At 38.8% G+C, this 20,674-nt stretch overlaps 1 protein-coding gene across 2 annotated transcripts in view; it reads right to left on the bottom strand.

The window, feature by feature from the left end:
• Positions 1 to 11,417: 11,417 nt before the first annotated feature.
• Positions 11,418 to 20,674, bottom strand: part of NDFIP1 (Nedd4 family interacting protein 1) — a 50,638-nt gene continuing 41,381 nt past the window's right edge. For both annotated transcript variants that reach the window (XR_005019290.1, XM_036846870.1), the window contains 2 exons: positions 18,564 to 18,669; positions 11,418 to 12,458 (listed from right to left, as the gene is read on the bottom strand). Coding sequence is in view for 1 of the 2 variants with exons in the window: in XM_036846870.1 (XP_036702765.1) it covers positions 18,566 to 18,669 (104 nt within the window). In the remaining variant the exon portion in view is untranslated. The remainder of the gene's footprint in view (positions 12,459 to 18,563; positions 18,670 to 20,674) is intronic.

Below are 20,674 nucleotides of genomic sequence, written 5' to 3'. Positions count from 1 at the left end.
CCACGGAGCAACTAAGCCCATGCACCACAACTACTGAGCCTGCGCTCTAGAACCACGAGCCACAACTACTGAAGCCCGTGTGCCTAGAGCTCGTGCTCTGCAACAAGAGAAGCCACTGCAGTGAGAAGCCCACGCACCGCCATGAAGAGTAGCCCCCGCTCACCGCAACTAGAGAAAGCCCGCGGGCAGCAACAAAGACCCCGCGCAGCCAAAAATAAATAAATAAATTTATTAAAAAAAAAAAAGAGAGAGTGGCCAGGTTTGATGTGGAATCTAAAAAAAAATGATACAAATGAACTTATTTACAAAACACAAATAGACTCACAGACATAGAAAACAAATTTATGGTTACAAAAGGGGAAAGCGGGGGAGGGAGGGATAAATTAGGAGTTTGGGATTAACAGACACATACTGCTATGTATAAAATAGATAAACAAGGACCTACTGTATAGCACATAGAACTATACTCAATATCTTGTAATAACTTATAAGGGAAAAGAATCTGAAAAAGAATATATATATATATGTTATACATGTATATTATATATAATATATACATAAAACTGAACCACTTTGCTGTACACATGAAACTAACACATTGTAAACACTGTAAACCAACTATACTTCAAAATAAAAACAAAACTCGTAAGCTGAAAAATAAAAGAAAAAAAAGAGTGCCTGCATTTGGATCCTTGCTTTGTGTGCTGTGTGACTTTACCTAAGTTACTCCTCCCTCAGTGTAAAATGGGGATAACAGAACTTTTACTACTGATTTATTGTAGGATTAAAAGATATTATGCATGAAAAGCACTATAACAGCACTTGGACTCACTAAGTGCTGAATAAATGTAAGCCATTCATAAGAAATTAGTATTGAAATACTGTCTCAAGATGTCATTCTGTGTAACTTGAGAGCGAGAGAGTGAAGGACACCTGGGTCTTGTCCTGTCTCTGAGAGCCTGCGGGAATCACTTCATTTGAGCAGTAGCTAGAAAGATCCACATCAGCAGCTAGGCCTGCCTCACTGGCTTAGAGGGGGGATTAAAGAATCCTGGGGTACGAGCTGGGGAGCCTGAGGCCAAGGTCAACGGCTGTGTTAGGGTAGATGTTCTGTGCCTCCAGGCCAGAATCCCCCCACTGCCACTCCAGTGAAGGGGAGTTGGCGGCTGGGAGCCTGGGGCAAGGGAAATAGTGTTTGTGGATCAAGAAGGGGCAGGTGCACTCCCAGGATAGGTGCTGCATCTTTGCTAAGAGTTCATGCTCTGACAACACCAACCAAATCAGTCTCAGCCTCACCACTTAAGAGCTCTAAGGGGCAAGTCAGTTAACCTCTCTGGGCCTCCCTTTTTTAAAGTATAAAATGAGGATAATAGTACTACCCACTGCAAAGGTTTGGGATGATGATTAAATGAGGTAATGTGTATAAAGAATAAAGCAGGGTACTTAGCACATGGTAAATGCTCCATAAATAGTACCCATGACTACGTATTTACGATAGGCGTCTGCAACACAGCAATTTTACTGTAGGTTGAATCCCTGGGGCCAAGGAATTGGATGTGAATTTCAGATGAACAGAGAACTGGAAATGTTTTGGTCATCCTATGAGTGAAAGACTAAGATTATAGGAAGCCTTTGTTATAATTGTTGCAAAAGCCTAGTCATTCTCCTTAGGAATGAAACAGTGGAAAGAAGAGGCATTAGAAGTTGGCTTTAGGGACTTCCCTGGTGGTCCAGCGGTTAAGACTCTGCACTCCCGATGCAGGGGGCCTGGGTTCCTACCCTGGTCAGGGAACTAGATCCCACACGCCTCAACTAAGAGTTCTCATGCAGCAACTAAAGATCCCGCATGCTGCAATGAAGATCCCACACGCGGCAAAGAAGATCCCATGTGCCGCAGCTAAGACCCGGTGCAGACAATAAATAAATAAATAAATAAATAAATAAATACGTATTAAAAAAAGAAGTACTGAAGAAAAGTTGGCTTTAAAAACATAACCATTTAGGACTCATCAGAACTCGCTGAAAAGCAGGACAAAGCAAGATAATCTCCACTGTAGCAAGAAGGCTGTAAAAAGTTTTTTTTAATGTCTAACATAACCAGAATGGCTTAATAAGAGACCTCATCTCACCAGACTATACTGGTGGCTAGTACTACACTATGTAAAAATGATAAAGCCACAAAAACAAGGCTGAAAAAAAACCCCCCAAAACAGTTGCTTTTGGGGGGTAGTGGGATTAGAGTTGATTTTTAGATTTGTTGGTTTTTTGTTTTTTTTTTTTTTTGCAAAATCAGGGTATTTTTGAAAGCCCTGTAAGATCAAGGGGGGAAAAATGTATGATGGTCTGATAGTTTCAGGCACAGTGAGAGATGATTTGGGGCAGTGCTTTTCAAACCTTTTTTTCGGCTGTGGAACACATTTTGTAAACAAAATCTTATTGAGACCCCCATCTATAATCCAGATAAAATGTTGCTTTTATTGAATAAATTCATTTATAGGTTCAGTTTTAATCCTTGCTCCATGTAGGTCTCTAAATGAGAGCACAAATGTGTATTGGTTGCATACACATTTCAATAAAGACATTCTATTCGATTTTTTAACAGTTAAAAATATTTTTAGAAGATAAAATTCCAAATAAAAACACAGAATCCTAGTATTTCTTGGAAGATGGTTCAGGAATATAGAGAGGATTGTGAAGATTAGGGCTAGCCGACTGCCAGGCACTTTTCCATAGGGACCACAGCTTCCAGAGCTGCATGCAGAAGTCATTTGTGTACATGTAGGGAGAGGAGGAACAGTGAGCAGAAGACACCCCGATGTCTTCTGTTTAATGACCAAACCAAACTAACACAGAGGGGTATGGAGAAGAGGCGAGTCTGGGGACACTGTGACAAAGGTCTCATCTGTGCAAAGCTCTCCAGGTCCCAAATGAAAGGAGAAAACAGGCAGGCGTACCGGATGGGCTTGGATTTGCTGGGAACATCTACCTGGGGGCATTCAGGAATCCTACCTGGTGGGCTCAGGAAGGAAAATAAAGCATGTGATCTTCTTGTCGGGTGGGGCTAAGCAGGAAGGTAAAGAAGGCAGAGAGTAACTAGAGTTGCCGTGGCCCAGGCAAGATGTAGAGAAAGGAAAGGGTAAGGGGACCGCCAAGGAGATGGCCCTCTCTACGGTGGGAGAGAAGAGACTGGTAGGGATTTGGTTCAGGAAAAGGCAAAGCCAAGCAGAGTGACCTAAAGTACTGGAAACCTTGTTAGGGGGAGGTACAGAGCGGCAGGTAAAGAGGATCTGGTGAAGAGCAGGGAAAGCAGCGAAGAATTTAAGGCGAGTGCAGAAAGAAACAAGGCGAAGGATAAGAAGTTCAAAGGACGCTTTGAAGACGTAAATCCACACAAAGATAGTGTACGGCAAATCTTGTCATATAATACAAATGGCCCAAGAAAAAAGGAGGCCAGAATTTCAGCCTACAGAACTCAGGAAATGAGAATCAGAGTTTACTGGATTTATAGAGTGTTTTGATGTGACTGAGTGATGAAAAATTATTTGCCGGGGTGGCTTGGCGGTAAAGAACGCGCAATGATCCCTTTTATAGTAATCTGTGAGGATCAAATGAACATGGATATAAATATAAGGGCCTACAGAAACACATGATGGTATTACCAGAAAAGCAAGAGGAGGTCATATTCTCATCTGGGCAGCAGGAATTTAGGTAGAAAAGAGCGGTCTGATTTGTCAGGGATGGTCTAACGACAGCCTTGACGAAGGAAGGAATAAGGAAAGGCAGAATTTATGAAAGCTATGTGGTCCTCAGAAGGAAATGAATGCCTGGGTTTGAATGATAAGTTTGGGTTTTTAACGTCCTGCCCTTGGATCCAGTGCTGTAGCTGGCTGGAGAGCTGTGAAGAGCTGTCTCCTAAGTGCCTGGCCCTTTAACTACATTATCCCATTTAGAACTAAAAGCAGCCGGGTGAGAAAAGATTCTGGAACACAGATTAGAAAACCAAAGTTTGGATAGGTCAACTGAATGACCTAAGACAACAAAGCTGGCAAGTGGGGAGCAAGGGTTCCGGCCCCGTGGGATGGACACATGCGCGCATCTCCCCTCGCAGTGGTTTTCCAGGTCCCAGCCTCACAAGCGCCCTGGGATGCTTTCCCGTCCATCCTTCTTTGGGGACTGGCTTCTTCAGGTGGTAGGAATCTCTCCTTCCTTGGAGTGTATTGGTTTTAGGAAGACTTTAGTGCTCTTCTGGTGAAAACTAAGTTAGGGGCAGGTCATCACAACTTGAAAAATGCAAAAACCTTCTTACACCTCTATGCAAATAAGGCAGAGAAAATTATGGTGTATTATGATTTCTTGGACAGGAAAGCACTTTGTCTTATGCCCTGCCCTCTCCCTCACCAGAACCTCCTTGTGCCCAGGGGCTCCCTTGCACAAATCTTGCATACCCTATAGCCAGCACAAGGTCATACACATCATAATCAGCTAGAAATTAATATTTATCAAATGAAGGCCTAAAACATCTATATTCAAGAAGCCGGAGCATTTCCATTACGAGTAAGTCCCAGCAATCTACTGCACAGCATAGTGCCCGTAATTTAACAACACTACTGTGTACTTAAAAACCTGCTAAGAGGGTAGATCTTATGTTAAGCGTTCTTATCATCAAAAAAAAATGATAATACTAATAATAAAAGAAGAAACTTTTGGAGGTGATGGATATGTTCACGGCACAGATTGTGGCGATGGTTTCACAGATGTATACTTATCTCCAAACTCATCAAGTTGTACACATTAAATATGTACAGCTTTTTGTATTCAATCATTATCTCAATAAAGTGGTTTACAACAAATAAAATTAAAAGTCCAGATCAAAAGTATGTATAATATACAGAAACTATTTTTCAGAAGGTGGACTTTATCACTTCTAACACACAGGTGATTGTCTAAATTTCACCTGTAATTCTTTCTGAGGGGAATAAAATACATAGATGGAGGCGAAGCCAAGGCTACTTGGGATGTGAAGATGCAGGAAGGTGTCTTGGCTTCCCTTCAGGTGTCTGATGTCACTAAAGCGGTGCTCTAGAGGGCCAGCTTGGGTAAACTTATGACCTCTGTTTTGCCCTGTGTTCCTAAAAGTTTTATGGGAAGGTCACTAATAAACGAAGTGTGTAAATGCTCCACCATCTAGTTAAAAAATAATAAATGCTACTGGAGCTGACTTGCACTACATATCTTCTGCAAAACACATTTATTTACCTTTCCTTCTAATAAAATACACCCAGCAATAAATAAAAGGCAGTAAAAGTATCCATGCTTTACTATTAAAATTTGATACGTTGTTTTTTTTTTTTTTTTTTTAATTTTTATTTATTAATTTATTTATTTTTGGCTGTGTTGGGTCTTCGTTTCTGTGCGAGGGCTTTCTCTAGTTGCGGCAAGTGGGGGGGGTCACTCTTCATCGCGGTGCGCGGGCCTCTCACTATCGCGGCCCCTCTTGTTGCGGAGCACAGGCTCCAGATGCGCAGGCTCAGTAGTTGTGGCTCACGGGCCCAGTTGCTCCACGGCATGTGGGATCTTCCCAGACCAGGGCTTGAACCCGTGTCCCCTGCATTGGCAGGCGGATTCTCAACCACTGCGCCACCAGGGAAGCCCAAAATTTGATACGTTTTTAATGCCAATTTTTAGTATACTGTTTTTGAATGGATCAGGTACTGTTTGAAAATAAGCACCCAATGAAGACACGATTGAGATTGGCACCAAGTTACAAACATAATAATTTGTCCTAAGTACAGTGTCTGTACGCAGAGAATTTAAATGTCTTACCCTAAAAGATCAAACTGCATTTTAAAATGGTCAACATACTTCTACCAATGAGCCACTTGTATAAAAATGCCACCAATAAAACACATTAGTCTTTTTATTTTTTAAGTTTAAACTACAGTCTAGTGAATTTAGTTCATCACACGCTTACATAAATCCTACAGTGGAGGTGGGGGGAGTCTTTGGAATTCCAGACTTTTTTTTTTTTTTTTTTTAAGAAAACCTCTCAAGAAGGTATCCAACCACTTCTTGGAGACATAATCACATGTAAAGAAAAGTGACCCGAATAAAGGAGGGATTTAAAAAAAAACCCTTAGTCACTCTTTAAATTTATTCTCCAATTTAGCCCAATCCTCTTTTATAGGGGGCTCCTAGCAATTAGCTGGCAATCTTATCCTGTGAGTCTAAAGGATTAAAGCAGAAGCGAAGAACAAAAGGAACCGATTTGCTACACTCTTCCACAGGTCCCCTCTCTTCTTAACAAATCAGACTTCATTTCCTCCAGGGCCCTCCTTACCCACCTAATCTTCTTTCTTTCTTCCTTCCACGGTCCCTTAGGAAAAAGATTCTTAAATGTAACATTAGGGAATGCCATCTAAACCAAATTCCTTCAGAATATAACAAAGGTTGAAAATGACTGCAGAAACTAGAGGGTGCTTTTTTGAGTCCTTGTTTTGGGATTCTGACAAAGTGTAACTTTTTTGATAACTGGATCTTAATATAAAAGGTAGCAGTAGGTAATAAGCCACCCAAGTTAGGTTTCCCAGAAGTTTAGACACACTCCCTTCCCTCTTGCAGACTATTTAGGACAGTGCTCACAGAAGGTCACCACATTAAAGAGAGCACAGCCTGGGAATGGCAGACGTGACATCTGTTGAACTTACTGTTCCATCTGTCACTGACATGGGCCACATACAAACCTCTAGAGCTCTGAGGGACTTTAAGGGGCCTGCTAATCCATTCCTTTTCCTTTACCCTTAAACCATTCCAGAGAAGGATCGACCCTATTTTTAAAGACCTCCAAGGAAGAGTCCACAATCACTCTTAGCCAGCCAAATATTTAGAAATCATTTTCTCTATGGCCTTTCCCCATGGCTCTGCAGACACATTCCTTCCCATAGTCTTGCCATAAAAAGAAGAAACTATGGTAGCCACGAGCTTTGAGAAGATCTACATGAAGACAAAATAACTCTTCATTTCACCCAAAAATCGATGCCATGAAAATACCCTAATGAAAAATTAACTCATAATTTTAAGTGTAGGTATACATGTTCTGCAGGTTTCTTCTATGGAAAGTGAACGTTTGAGATGAGTACTTACCCATTATCCTTATTTGGAAGCTCTGTGTAACTGCAGCAGGAACCAAGTCTGACCATTTACAAATTCTACAGGATGGGGATTAGAAAAACGTAAGTTTAGTTTCAATACCTAAATCTTGGAAACTGCTATATCACAGAAGGGCTTAAGGTCAAAATTAGTTGGGAGACCTAAATACAGATTAAAACGCATCTCACACATATAGCCACAGGGAAAATATATACAACTACTCCAAAAAGGGCTTTTCTCATACACATGACCGTGATTATAGAGATCTAGGGTTTGAGAGTTATTGAGCCAAACCTAGAAAAAATGGACTGCTAATTTTGCTTCTTTAGCCCACCAGTGCCCACTTTTTAAAAGAACTATATAGTACCAAATGATGCTAGTGATAGAAGGGTTGGTGAAAATATTGATCCATCCAGTGGCTCGCTTAGTAATTTATCTGCAATCCTAGTTAAAATACTAACTGGAAATAAATCATGAATATAAAAATCCTCAATGTCAATAATCAGAGAAAAAAACAACATACTAAAATGACCAGAATGACTAAACCTAGTGACTGCCAAATACGGCCTGAGAAATGTTCTGTCAAAATAAAGATGTGGAATCAGGAAGCAGATGGCAAAATTCTTTCTAAAACCTCACTTTAAGGGAACATTTTAGGCATTTTGGACTGTTGTGCAAATGAAAAAAAGAATGTTTCATCAAGTGTAACTCTAGCCGAGTTATGATGATAGGTTGCTCCAATCCTCTCTCCTTGACTCAGGAAGTAACGGGCTTAAATGGGGTAAGCAGCTCTCAGTAGGGGATGTGATTGCAAACCCTAACTAGTAGCATGGTGAAAAACGAGTGCAGCTTGGGATGAATTTCAGAAAAGAGTCAGGCTGGGTTTCAGTCAGAAGGCAGCACTTCCTTAATTCTATAGTTTAGCTGATGATGCTTTGCAGCAAGAAATCACCTTCTCTATTTGAGAGATTTTTTTTTTTTTTTTTAGGTTTTTGACCCAATGGTGAACCTTCCAGTCAACTAATGAATAACAATGAATACCGTCTTCTCAGCACTCCAGCACTAATCTTTGTAAGATTTAAGAAAACCATTTTTCTCTGTTTTGCTGTCTATAAACCTGCAATCACATATGGATGGGGAAAAGCTTATGAAACATTTCATTTCTCACATAAATGATAAAAACTATTCACTTGTAGAGCAGGATGAACAACATATAAAGCAGGGTTGGGAGACGTCTGTTTCATACAACTACATCTCAGTTTCTGACCTGGATGAAATCCTGCATAAATGCAAGAGAATTCTCTTTATTTCATATATTCTATACTCAGGTTTAATAGATTTGCATTTCAGTTTACATCTTATTAATTTGCCAATTGACTCAAAACTCTCAAAATCAGAACACAATGCTTTTTGGTAAAGAAAAAACAAGACTTTTCAGCAAAACAGGCATCAAACCAAAACTTGAGTAATGTATCTATTCTACAAGTGACAAATTCTGAGAATAACTGGAGGGCTGAGGGGATCAAAATGCCAGGCAGTAGACGGGACTATTTCCAATTTCTAGTCAGAGAAACTGTCCTTCAGGAGGATAGCTCTCCATTTAGGTTGTCCAAAGAGCAGGTCTTTCTATAGGCCACAAAGTTGTAAGTAAGAAAGTTGTAAGAAGTAAACTGGGTAATAAAAGAGCCCCTTTTTAGAATGACACAAAATCAGTTTCTGTAACTCTTTTCCTCCTGAAAGTCTTTTACGCTCAACCTGAACTTATCCTCCCCTTCAAGAATTCCTGGTGTCTTTCTCTGAGATGTCCTCCATTTTAGCAGCAGAGCCTACAGAGAACCAATACACAGAAGTTCCCTGTCAGAGAGCACTTTCTGTGGGTGCTCTAAATGAATACAACCATACACTGTACAAAAGCATACAGTATATGCAAAGGGAAAGTTAAACCTCAAGTACCTACCTTTAGTATTGGTGGTTTAGCAAACGCTAAACCACTCTCCCTCCATCCACCTAATCGGCCTTACAGACTATAAATGCTATTTAGGCTTAAAGATACGCAAAACAAGATTTTTTTAAACCCACAAACCATCTACAGAAACATATTTGCATTTTGTTACGCCTCTCATCACCCTTCAAATCATCTTCCGAAAGCCTGAAAAGGTGAAAATCTAAATAGCTAAAAAACATCAGCAGAACCTGAAAATTATTAAGCTACATCTTGCACATGATCTTCCTGTATTCATCACTGAGGTTTCACCAAGAACCAGATTCAGGTAGGTAGTAGGGGCCACATTACTTTTTCATAAATTATTCCCTCATACTGTACATAACATACAGTTCTATGTCTGTTCTTGGCATGTTTTAAGTTAAAATTTGATTATCGGTGTTTACCAGCATCATCAGGACCAAGTGATTTTTCAACATCTACTATTCCAACCGTTCAAGAAGGTCAGACATCCAGAAGAGGTGGTAGGGTTGGACTCAAAGCTGAGGCCAACACTCCATTTGTTGCGTACATTTTTCCTGATTCTCACCTAGAACGCTGCCACCTCAGGCAACCACTTAACTTGAACTATCACTTGGCCCTGAAATTCCCTTTCAGGAGTTATTTCTTCCTTTAAACACAGTATAAGAATATAATGAAGGCCAAAAGAAATTTCATCTGGGTTATAAATGACTCACAGTGGGACACAGCTCAAGTCAGATTACTTAGTTTGTATCATTCCAAATGGCAGCAACAAGTAAGAGACATGAGGGACCTCTGTAGTCATGGATGAGCCCTAATTGTCCCCTAGCCCAAGGTCAAAGCCAGTTTATTCCATAACCTTACGCAAATAACAGCGGTTCCTCAGTTATCCCCTTTCAAATAATTTAAACACTCCTTTATCTGAAAGGGTTATTCTTAATAATGAACCTACCAAAGGGAGACAGAAAAGAATAAAAGACAAAAATAAAAAGTAACAGTGCAGGATAAACATTTCCACCCTAACAGTAAGGACTCTAGGTAACATATGGTATCAACTTTATATATCTACAAAGACTTTAATCTTTAGAACATTAAAACGAGAGAAATCACCCTCCTAATTAATTTTAAAGCAAAGCAAACTGTAGGTTTACATATGACAGAGTCTTAAGGACCACCAAATATGCAGAAATAAGAATTCCAAATATTTCAGTCCTCAAATATACAAAGCCAAATAAGGCACAGGACCTAAAGAATAAACACAAAGCGAGACTACAATGTTTTAGTTCATGTGATTTAGGGCCCCTCTATTTGGTCCTGTAAGATAATTTAAATAGTTCTCTCTGTTGCACATGTCCAAATTTATTCAGACTGTTTAGAGATATATTCGTTCTGAAACATAGAACACGATAGGCTATAAACTCCTCCAAACTATATTGTTGGTATAATCTAATTCAAAATATAAAAAATCTTCAGAGACTTTCAAACCCTGCCCCGCTAATCTATTGTAAAATATAACTTTTAAACAGAAACATACTATACTATTACTTATAGTAATCAATAAACGAGTTAGAATGAATGATCACTGAAACGTTGATCCAGGAGGCACTGTTTTCCTGCTTGGTTTTCAAATAATGTACACTTCTGTGCACTACATACTGACACCCCTGAACAGACTTCCTAAGCTGATCCTGGATGTTCACATGCAGCAGATAAATGAGTATCTGCAGCTATCATACCATGCTAGTGCTGGTTTGTGTAGTTATTGGACCATCTTGCTACATTTTCTTCTTTATATTTTGAATAAGTGGAAGAGGGGAAAAATATCAAATGACTGATATTGTAAGAACCACTGGTCTCTAAATTTAACACAATTGAGACAAAAATAGAAATCAGGAGGAATGAGACATTTTTAGCTTCAACTGGATGCTCATAGGACTTAAACCAGTTGGCTGTGTTCACCTGAGAAAAAGGGCAAATGCAGGGAACACGGAGAAAACATTGGAAATAAATTATCTGAGATTATGTCTAAAAAATGAAGCATAATTGGGAATTCTAGAATGATTTAAGATCTCTACAATTCCTTCCTATTCTAACCCATTATCTTTTGAAGAACTAACATATTTTAAGGAATATATTGAGTATGATATGAAAGAAACTTCCCCTGCTGAAAAAGAGGAAAAAAATTGGCCCAAGACCAATTTTTTTTTTGTTTACTGAATGATTCTGTATGAATCTATATGAAGATTAGAAAAAACTGCCTTAGCAATTAACAAGTGCAAACCAAGATATTAAACACTAATCCACAGCAAAAGTTGCTACACAAGAGACGTTTATTAATGTTCTGTTGTATTTACAGCTTTAACATAGCAAACCAGGGTGAATACCACTTGGCAGAAAGCACATCACTCTACATTATAACACATTGGTCTCTGCTAACACATTGTAAAAGCAAGTAGTACAGTATGTTAGGGATCATCTCAAAAGTTCCAAGCTAATTCTTTCTTTGCTCCTAGTACCTAATCCCCTCCCTACTCCTAGCCCCTGGCCTAATCATCAGGAGACAAAAGAAAAAGAAAAAAAAGGGGTAGGGATTCTAATCACAGAAAGTATCACGAATTCCATTTTATTAGTAATTATGCTGCATTTGTCCTTGTCCTTTCTATTTTATACAGTGATAATACCTTTACAATCCCTTAGGTACACAACAGAATAAGGTACAGCAAAATTAGAATACAGACTATAAAAAATTAATGCTTATCATTTACCAATTAAGAACATATTCTTGACCACACCTTAAATGTATTTTGCACTATGATTTTGTTTCTAGGTGTTCACAGTACAATTAAATAAATTTCTAGATTAATTTTAACAGCGAAATGGATTATGTGCAGAAATGCAGTCATAACAAAAGTTATACTTTTGAGAAAACCCCTTTTTTAAATGGCCAGCATTGTACATATCTTACACTAAAATATTTAATTCCAAATTCATTTTGAGATGGAGGATGAATAAAGCAAGATTGCCCCCTACTGACTACAGGGACAAGGCTCATGCTATTTAAAATGACTACAAATAGATAAGGCATTATTAGTACATCACAGACTTGATTGCGAGAGCTTTTTCAAACATTAACCACTAATGATTCAATGATTACAGAATTTTGCATTAACTATTAAAATTTTACATCTAGGAACAAATAGAGAGAAATGATCTTTGTCAACAGTACTTTATTTTTTTAAAGCAGGTGATTATTCCTCTGTGTTCCGCCTCTTGATTCACTTCCTGCAGGTGTTCTCTTGCTTCTTGGGAGAGAATTCATAAATGCAGGAAGGCCTCTGCCAGAAAACATCTGCCAGAGAAGGATATTGAATATTGAAACTCTGGTTAAGTTGTTATTTTGGCTAAAAGAAGGATGTAGTCACAAAAGAAGGCAGGATGTTTGGAGACACAAGAAGTACATTTTTACATAGCTTTAAGATTACTATACACTGACATCATAGTATTCAATAAACGTTACATTTTTGGTTCTTAAAGTTATCAAGGACTCTAGAACTAGAAAGAACTTGAATGCTTTCTCTAAAACCCATGAGGTCAGGGGTCTCTCTCTCTCTCTCTCTAAACCTCCTAACAAAAGAACAGAATTCAAGTAGCACTTCATCCTACACTTAACCTCAACAGCAATGACTGAAACTTGGGGACAAAGAGACAGTAGAATCCAAACGCATAGGTAATTTTCCATGCACACTCGAAGCTGTTTACCCTGCCAATTCTGCCAAATCTCACACAAGGAAGATTTCCAATAAGGATGCCAGTGATATCAGTCTATACTTGAAGCAGGGCAAAGTTAGAAAACAACTATAAACTCACAGGTACCACAAGGACTTTTTCCAATCAATTAGAAAAAAAAGTGACTGTATTTTGGGGCGTGTATCTCGGGGTGGGAGGACTGTATATAGCCCCCATTTTAAAAAAGCAATATACATGACTAAAATAAATACTCTCAAAATGATGTCCATCTATTTTGTTAAATGCAGTTTTCATCTAATACTCTGAGGCACTTTTGTTTTGGCATATAAATTGGTTTGGTTCTCATGGAAATAATGGAAAAAATACAAATAACTCCCTATATTACTGCTAAAAAAAAAATACTCTAAACAGATACATTAACAACTTAACAAATATTTATTGAGAAACTATGCTGTGATACCCTACACCGAATGAGAGTTGGATGGGCTCATACATAGGCCCCTAGCTCACTTTTCCATCTTTCCAAATTACTGTAAAAGCCACAAGCAGCCCTTCTGTATCTTTTCTGATTAGACTACTGTATACATCTTTAAAAGGCTGGCAAGACGCAGAGAAGCTACAACACTGGAGGAAATCAACATGTTCTTTTTGAACACTTAATATTTCCCAAACCCCAAATTCACTGACACTGGTGTTTTGATTTGAAGTAAACCAATGATACTGACATAAGAGCAACTTTTCTTTACAGAGACTTCAGAATGTGCAGGGACAAAGACACAAGAATATAAGGAATCCTGAAGGCCAAGTAGAACCAAAAAGAAAATTGGTAGACAGATGTCAAATAGAGATTTTTGCAATGAGGTTAGCTAGACTCATTACAAGCCTAAGTAAATTCAGTTTTATCACTTTCCATTAACAGATAAAAATTGATAGAATGATTACTATCAGGTCAAAACACTAGAGTTTTGCAAGAATATGAGATACAGTTCAGATAACAGTTCACCTGGCCACTTTAGTTCATGCTGCTTCAACGGAGGTAAATTAGTTTTAATAGATCCCTCAAAGTCAGAGCCACCCAACAAACATTAAAAATGCATTAAGAGGTCCTACCTACTGTATAGCACAGGGAACACTACTCAGTATTCTGTAATAACCTATATGGGAAAAGAATCTGAAAAAGAATAGATATATGAATATGTATAACTGAATCACTTTGCTGTACACCTGAAATTAACACAACATTGTAAATCAACTATAATATTAAAAAAAAAAATCCATTAAGAGGCCCTAGATAGGTTACTAATGGGTGATCTCAATCACCATACAAATCCCAAATGAAAAAGATTGCTAGAGAGGCACTCACTGCTCTCTAAGACCCAGAGGTCTGTTCAGATCAACTTGACTCACAAGCTGTTACAAAAATAATGATGGAATGCCATGTTTTAGGGACTGTGGATATCATTACTAAACTTTAGATTAGATCACTTCAGAAACAAAAGGAATCCAACAGCCTATAGATCATTTAATTTCAAGAGGAAGACAACAATTCCTTCTAGGACACTGTGTGATTTTTTTTTTTTTTTTTTTTTTAAGCAAAAATTCCTCTGGAAACATTTTCTACTGTCTTGCTACTTTACAACACAGTCCAAATAAGTCAAACTAACTTGAGGTGAATTAAAAATAAAGACGTATTAAGAAGGAGGGGGAAGGTTATAGAAAAAAGGAAATGAAAACATTTAACATCATATGGAAAAAAGTTAAGAAGATACTTGATGCCTCATATGTATAGCTCACCAGGTCACAGCAATCACTGTCTAATTATGAAGGGCCCTATCTCATTAATGCCGCGAGGGCTTACAAATTTTCTTCCCTCCTATTTCAGATGTGGTTAAAGTAACAAATTTAAGATCCATTATACTTCGTATATACAAGTGCTTTTGCAGTAGTGTTAGATATCAGTTAATTGTGTTACCACCTTACAGTTACTATAACTAGCTCCTCAATTACCTGGCAGCATCAAAAGAAGTGGTACTCCATAAAAATTTATTTTCCAGTTAACTGGTAAATAAGATAAAGTATGGACACTTTACATTTTTGACCATTTCAGATAAAGACGTTTCTAAAAGGTATCTGTTTCTTTTTAAACAACATAGAAGGAACATTTTGTCTTTCCTGCTTCCTCACAGTCACACACTTCTTGCTGCCACTGTGCCCAGCTCTAGCAGTTCCTTCTGGCTTTTCTTGCTGTGAGGCAGGAAACCAAATTTCCTTTATAAGCTTATAAATAAGCTCCGAAAGGGAACCTGAGGGTTGCCCTATGATAGTAGTACGTGAGCTTTAGTGTTCAACTCTTGTAATATCTACTTTGGCTGGTTAGAAAGAAGGCCTTTTGAGGTCATTTCACGATTTGTGTGTGTGTGTGTGTGTATGTGTGTATGTGTATGTGTGTGTGTGTGTGTGTGTGTGTACACACTATATTTTGGGCTGCCTAAATAGAAAAGTCACTATTCTTATACTTTTTTCTAGTACAGTGCCAGATCTTAGCATGGGAATTGAGTTATTTTTCTCTATGGCAAAGTTATTTTAGAAATTCCCTACCTGTGGCTTTCTGGCAAAGAGTAAGCCCACAGCTAGCTTTTAACTAGTGATACCTCCAGTAAAGAAAGTAAGAGGTCTCAGTGAAAGAAAAGAAAATCTTCACATCTTACATGATGGTTTTCTAGTACATCTTCAGACTAAATTAAACTAAATTTCCTCTGAACTAGAGAAAGAAAACATCTACTTTTGGATCTGGATGGACAGTTCTTACCCCTGTCAAATGGACAAAGGAAATTCAGTCCCATGGGATATTACAGCTTTTTGGGTTCCCTCTGGGGATACTGAAAATTAGTAAGGAAGTTATTAAAATTCTAAATGCTGCTCTAAGTCCCTAAACCCCTAATTTGGAGCTCTAAATCCTCTGGGCATGTCTGGGACAATTTCAAATCAACTAGGATATCAAAGTCAGACAGGAAAGCAAAGAAACCCTACTATCCCTCCAGTGTGGGACTTTATTCATATACCTCTAAGTTTCTGCAATGCCTAAAGCACTGTAAGGCCTCTGACTCCAAAACACAGAGAATACCAGGTCTATAATACCCCTTCACCCCTCCAACAGCATTATTACTTAACTAAGGGCTGCCTACTTCAAATCATAACCCTAAAGATGCTTTGTTTTACATTTAGAATATACCCATAAAGCATTTCAGAAGTTTTAGAAAATCAAATCAATAATAACAAATTTTATAAACCAAAAAACCCTCCAAGTCCCTAACAACACAGGAAAACTGAGAAGTTCAGGCTTTCTCTCAACCTGTATCGTCATGTCAACCTGTCATGTATTAGAAGCAAGATGAAGAATGTATGCCATCCCCTAATAAAGCCTGAAATTGCCTTCTAACAGAAGAATGAAGAGAACAGACAGAGGTGTGGCCTCATTCCATTTAGAAATTCAAAGCCACCATTAGACTAGATCTATAGAATCTGTGAAGGAAGGAAGGAAGGAAGGGAGGGAGGGAGGGCAGGAGGAATCTGTCCCCTCAGGATATTTTGGGCACCAATGGATTAGGGGAAATCTGTAGGTGATTTCAAGCGTTCATCCTAAGAAGAACTGTGGTGACCCCAAAGAATTAACTTTTGAATCTATGGTAGGTAAGAGTTAAACCTAGGGCTTAGAAGTAACTGCAAATTATAATCAGATATGTAGAGGAAGAAAAAAAGATGACAATGGTTAACTACAATAAAACCACACAAAATATCTGACAAGCCTCTTAAAGTTAGGATGTCCCAGACACAAACACAGGCACATCACAGGCATTAGGGCCTAGGCCACTGGTGTCAGTGCCCATCTGTGCCCAGACTGTGTAACTGAATTCAAATTCAGGACACACCACTCAGGACATTTTAAACATGCAACAAAACATTCCCTTTCTTAAAAATAAAAAAAAAAAGTCATAAACACAAGCGGTACTCTTAATGGCTAAAATTATCTCTCAAATAAAAGTGCACGCTCCTTTGAAGAAACTGACTTTAACCAACAGAACCTAAGTTCTTTCCATGCTTTAACTTTTATAAGAAATGCCTTATGAATATACCCTACCATGCATGTATCTGAGCTTATGTGTCACTGTAACCTTTGTTACTTATGTAAGAACATTTAATTATACATGTAAAGTGCTTAGTACAGTATCTGATATATCAAAAAGTTGACAAACATTAGTTATTACTATTACGCCATGCTTGAAAAAATTTTTGTTTCATTGAAGAAGTTCTCATCATATTATTCTGTTGCTTAAAAACTTTCAATACCATCTCACCACCTGGCAAATTAAATACGGTACTTTCTTTTCTAGAAGCATATATTCTGAGACCACCACGAATCTTCAAAATTGAGAACTCTACTCTGCATCCTAAGATCACCACAGATCTTCAAAACTGAGAACTACACTCTTAGCATATGATTACTTACATCAACTATGATAACCCAACAGCAAATACAGAACAAACTGATGCTCACATGGAGTCAGCCTTGTGTTGAGCCAACAAGTCACTGGGTTTAAAGGGCTGCTCTATGAGTTCAACACTTCCATTGCAAAGGGGCTTAGTGCGCAAGATATTTGAGAACACTGTCTCCGCCTGGCTTTCCAGCCTTAATCTTCAACACTCCTTTATGCTACAATCACACTGCTGTCCCTTAAGCCAGCTCCGTAACTTCTCTGCCTCTGTTCCTACTCAACACTTGGCCTTAGGTAACTCTGAAATGCTTCCCCACCCAACAATTTCCACGATCATTTACACTTCCTACCTATCATTTCAGGTTTATCTCAACTGCCACAACCTTCACAAATCCCTGCTCGAGGCCTTCAACCAGCCTGGTCCACCTGCCCTCAACAGTCTTAAGGAACAAAGAGTCAATTCCAGGAAGGCCCGTTAGATCTTGTAACCAGGGGCCTCTCTCTGGTGTACTCTTTCCCAAGATTCCCTATCTCCTCCTTTTTGTAGCTAGTGATGTAAGATGGAGTCAGCCTCTGGGGAAAACCACGGGTGAACCAAAGAGCCTTGGCAAGGCTTAGTCCTCCTGTTCTCTGCAAGGGAAAAGGCCCTTTCCTCCCCTTCCTTTCCTGGGGTTTGACCCTACCACCAGAATGGTAACATCAGGATGGGAACCTGAAGAAAAGGAGTCAGGAAAGCCTCTCTGACTAATCTGAGAAGACGGAAGCCTTGATGGGCTTGTCAGTGGCCAGGCAAAAGGAGTTCCTAAAGTACTCACGGTCCTGCCAGCTCTGGGGTTTAGGGCCCCACATAACCGAGCTGAGTGATCAGGCCTGAAAGGCTCCTTCTCGCTACAGTCCTCTGGAACCGGTAAAACTGCAGCAGTGGCTTCAGGATTCAAGATTCAAAGATCTAGGACCCTGAGTTCCAGTCAAGCCTCTTCTGCATTGTCCGAACATGAGATGTTTTCTCCTTTGGCAGTTTTTCTAACTTGCCTTTTTTAATAGTTTTTTTCATAGAAACACCCCTTACTAAACTAGAAACTAAAAGACAAGGCTTCCTTACCTTCTCCATATCCCCTATCACAGGGTGTACACTCTACTCTAAACCTGAATAGTAATCTGCAATGCATCACATGATTACACTGGGACTAGAATAAAGTTTTTTTCTTTAATACCTTTAATAAATAAAGAGAACTCTGGTCCTGGGGAGATTTGAGAAAGTTTCTGGCATCTTCCGGACTTTTGCATAATTGATAAATCCTCTGAGAAACAGGAGAAAGCCTAATTTAAAAAAGAAAAGTCAAGAATGAGTTTATAATTCCCATATTAAGTCCACTCCCCAGAAATATCCCTCCTGATAGCAATACTTCATCATTTTTCTACTAAAAGCTATTAAAACACAATTGCCTCTAAAATTTCCAAAGGATTTCCACACCAAATTTTCCACTTCTCAATGAGAATACATAATCTCAAGAGCCAAAACAAAGTCTCTTTTGCACATTCAGAATCTAATTGGTCTAAAAAGGAAACAAAAATAAGATGGGGCCAAGCATTTACATTTGGAAGCCTCATTGAGAAGCATTATCAAAACCTACCTCCTCCCCCCTGCCCCGACTCTGGCCTCGCCCCACGGCTCCAGGGATCTTAGTTCCCCAACCAGGGACGGAACCTGCGACCTCAGCAGTGAAAGGGCGGAATCTTAACCACTGGACCACCAGGCAATTCCCAAAACCTACCTTCTGAGTTCCAAAAAAGTATTCCAAGATAATATACTCTTTTTAGAGAGGTTATAAACTGTTTTTCTCAAATAAAAAAAAATTCCATCCTTTCTTGCCATGGGCTTCTTTTTTTCCTGTAGACAGTACATAATGTTGTCCACTAGATGTCAGGCTCCCCTTACCTTTACAGCAATTCTCATATTCTCAACTGTATTTCTCTACTCTTAATTTTGGAGTCAGCGGGGAAGGTGACGAGCCCCCTCCAATGGTAGCTCACACACTCCTGGCCCTCCTCCTCCAGAGATGGTCCCTGAGTCTTAGACACATTTTTTTAAAACACCTTTATGGAGATATAATTTACATACCATAAAGTTTACCCGTTTTATGTGTATGATTCACTGGCTTTTAGTCAGTTAAAACTATAATCCAATTTTAGAACTCTGTCATTCCTAAACATATCTTGTACCCACTAAGCAGCCATTCCCCATTTCCTACCCTCCTCCCATCTCCCCAGCTCTAAGCAACCACTTTCTTTTGGATACATTTTAAAATATACTCAAGTAGTAGAAGACTCTGTACTCAGAAATGATTTTTGGCAGTAACCAAGAGTCATCAGCACTGAGCACAACACCATCCTGTTTGGCACCAAAATCAACAAGCCAGCTCCAGTCAAAGGATGGGTGCCATGTGGGAATATAGGTCAGTTTTGCTAGACATTTCAATTTTGAAAACTTAAAAAATTCAGGTATTTTAGATGAAAATTCTTGATTTTCATACAAAGACAACTAATAATAATAAAAAAAAACTTCTGAAAATAACTGTGGAACATACAAACCACAACTGCAGGCTAGTTATAGCTTATGAGCTGCCAGCTTGAGAACTTTGTACAGACCTGTTCTTTGCAGGAAAAACTCAAAAAAAAAAAAAAAAGGTTCTCTCTGCAAGAGGTTCCAAAAATGACTCAAACACTGGATACAAATACACTAAGTACATCCAAAGTCTCACTATTTTTTGCTTATCAGTAAGCAGTAAGATAGCAAGAATGATCAATTACAAAGTATTATAAATTCATCTCCCATGAAACTTTAATATATGAAGGAAATCAGCCCATTAAATTTCTTTAAATTATCAACGCTGTCAACAATCAACCTAAAATTATGCTTAATGACTCTTCTTTGGTCTATTCAGGATTTGCTTGGACTTTAGGCAGCTTGGGGGAAGATGAGGAGTCAGATTTTCTCTTAAAGATACAGTTTAGAGAATAAGCAAGTCAAGGAACTACTCCTCTAAAGTAACTCTCCTGTAGGTCATTTTTAAAATAAGTTTCTCAGTAATCAAGGGAAGGGGTAAAAATCACTGTCTCTCTTTCCTTGGAATGCCAATGACCAATAGTAGAGCAGATGACGCTACTGGGGAGGTGGGGGATGGCATCATGGATGACTCGTATTTTCTAAGTAAAATTTAGGGTCAGCAATACATGGCTCTATTACCCTAGGTAAAACAGGTAGGTCTTGAATATATTAAGCACCTGTTGGGCATGGGTTCTACACTGTGCTAGCCAGACCCAT

The sequence above is a fragment of the Balaenoptera musculus genome, chromosome 3, assembly GCF_009873245.2.
Source record: "Balaenoptera musculus isolate JJ_BM4_2016_0621 chromosome 3, mBalMus1.pri.v3, whole genome shotgun sequence".
Classification (NCBI taxonomy): Eukaryota; Metazoa; Chordata; class Mammalia; order Artiodactyla; family Balaenopteridae; genus Balaenoptera; species Balaenoptera musculus.
The sequence above is the reverse complement of the archived record's forward strand: the minus strand, read 5'-3'. Positions and strand labels throughout refer to the sequence as shown.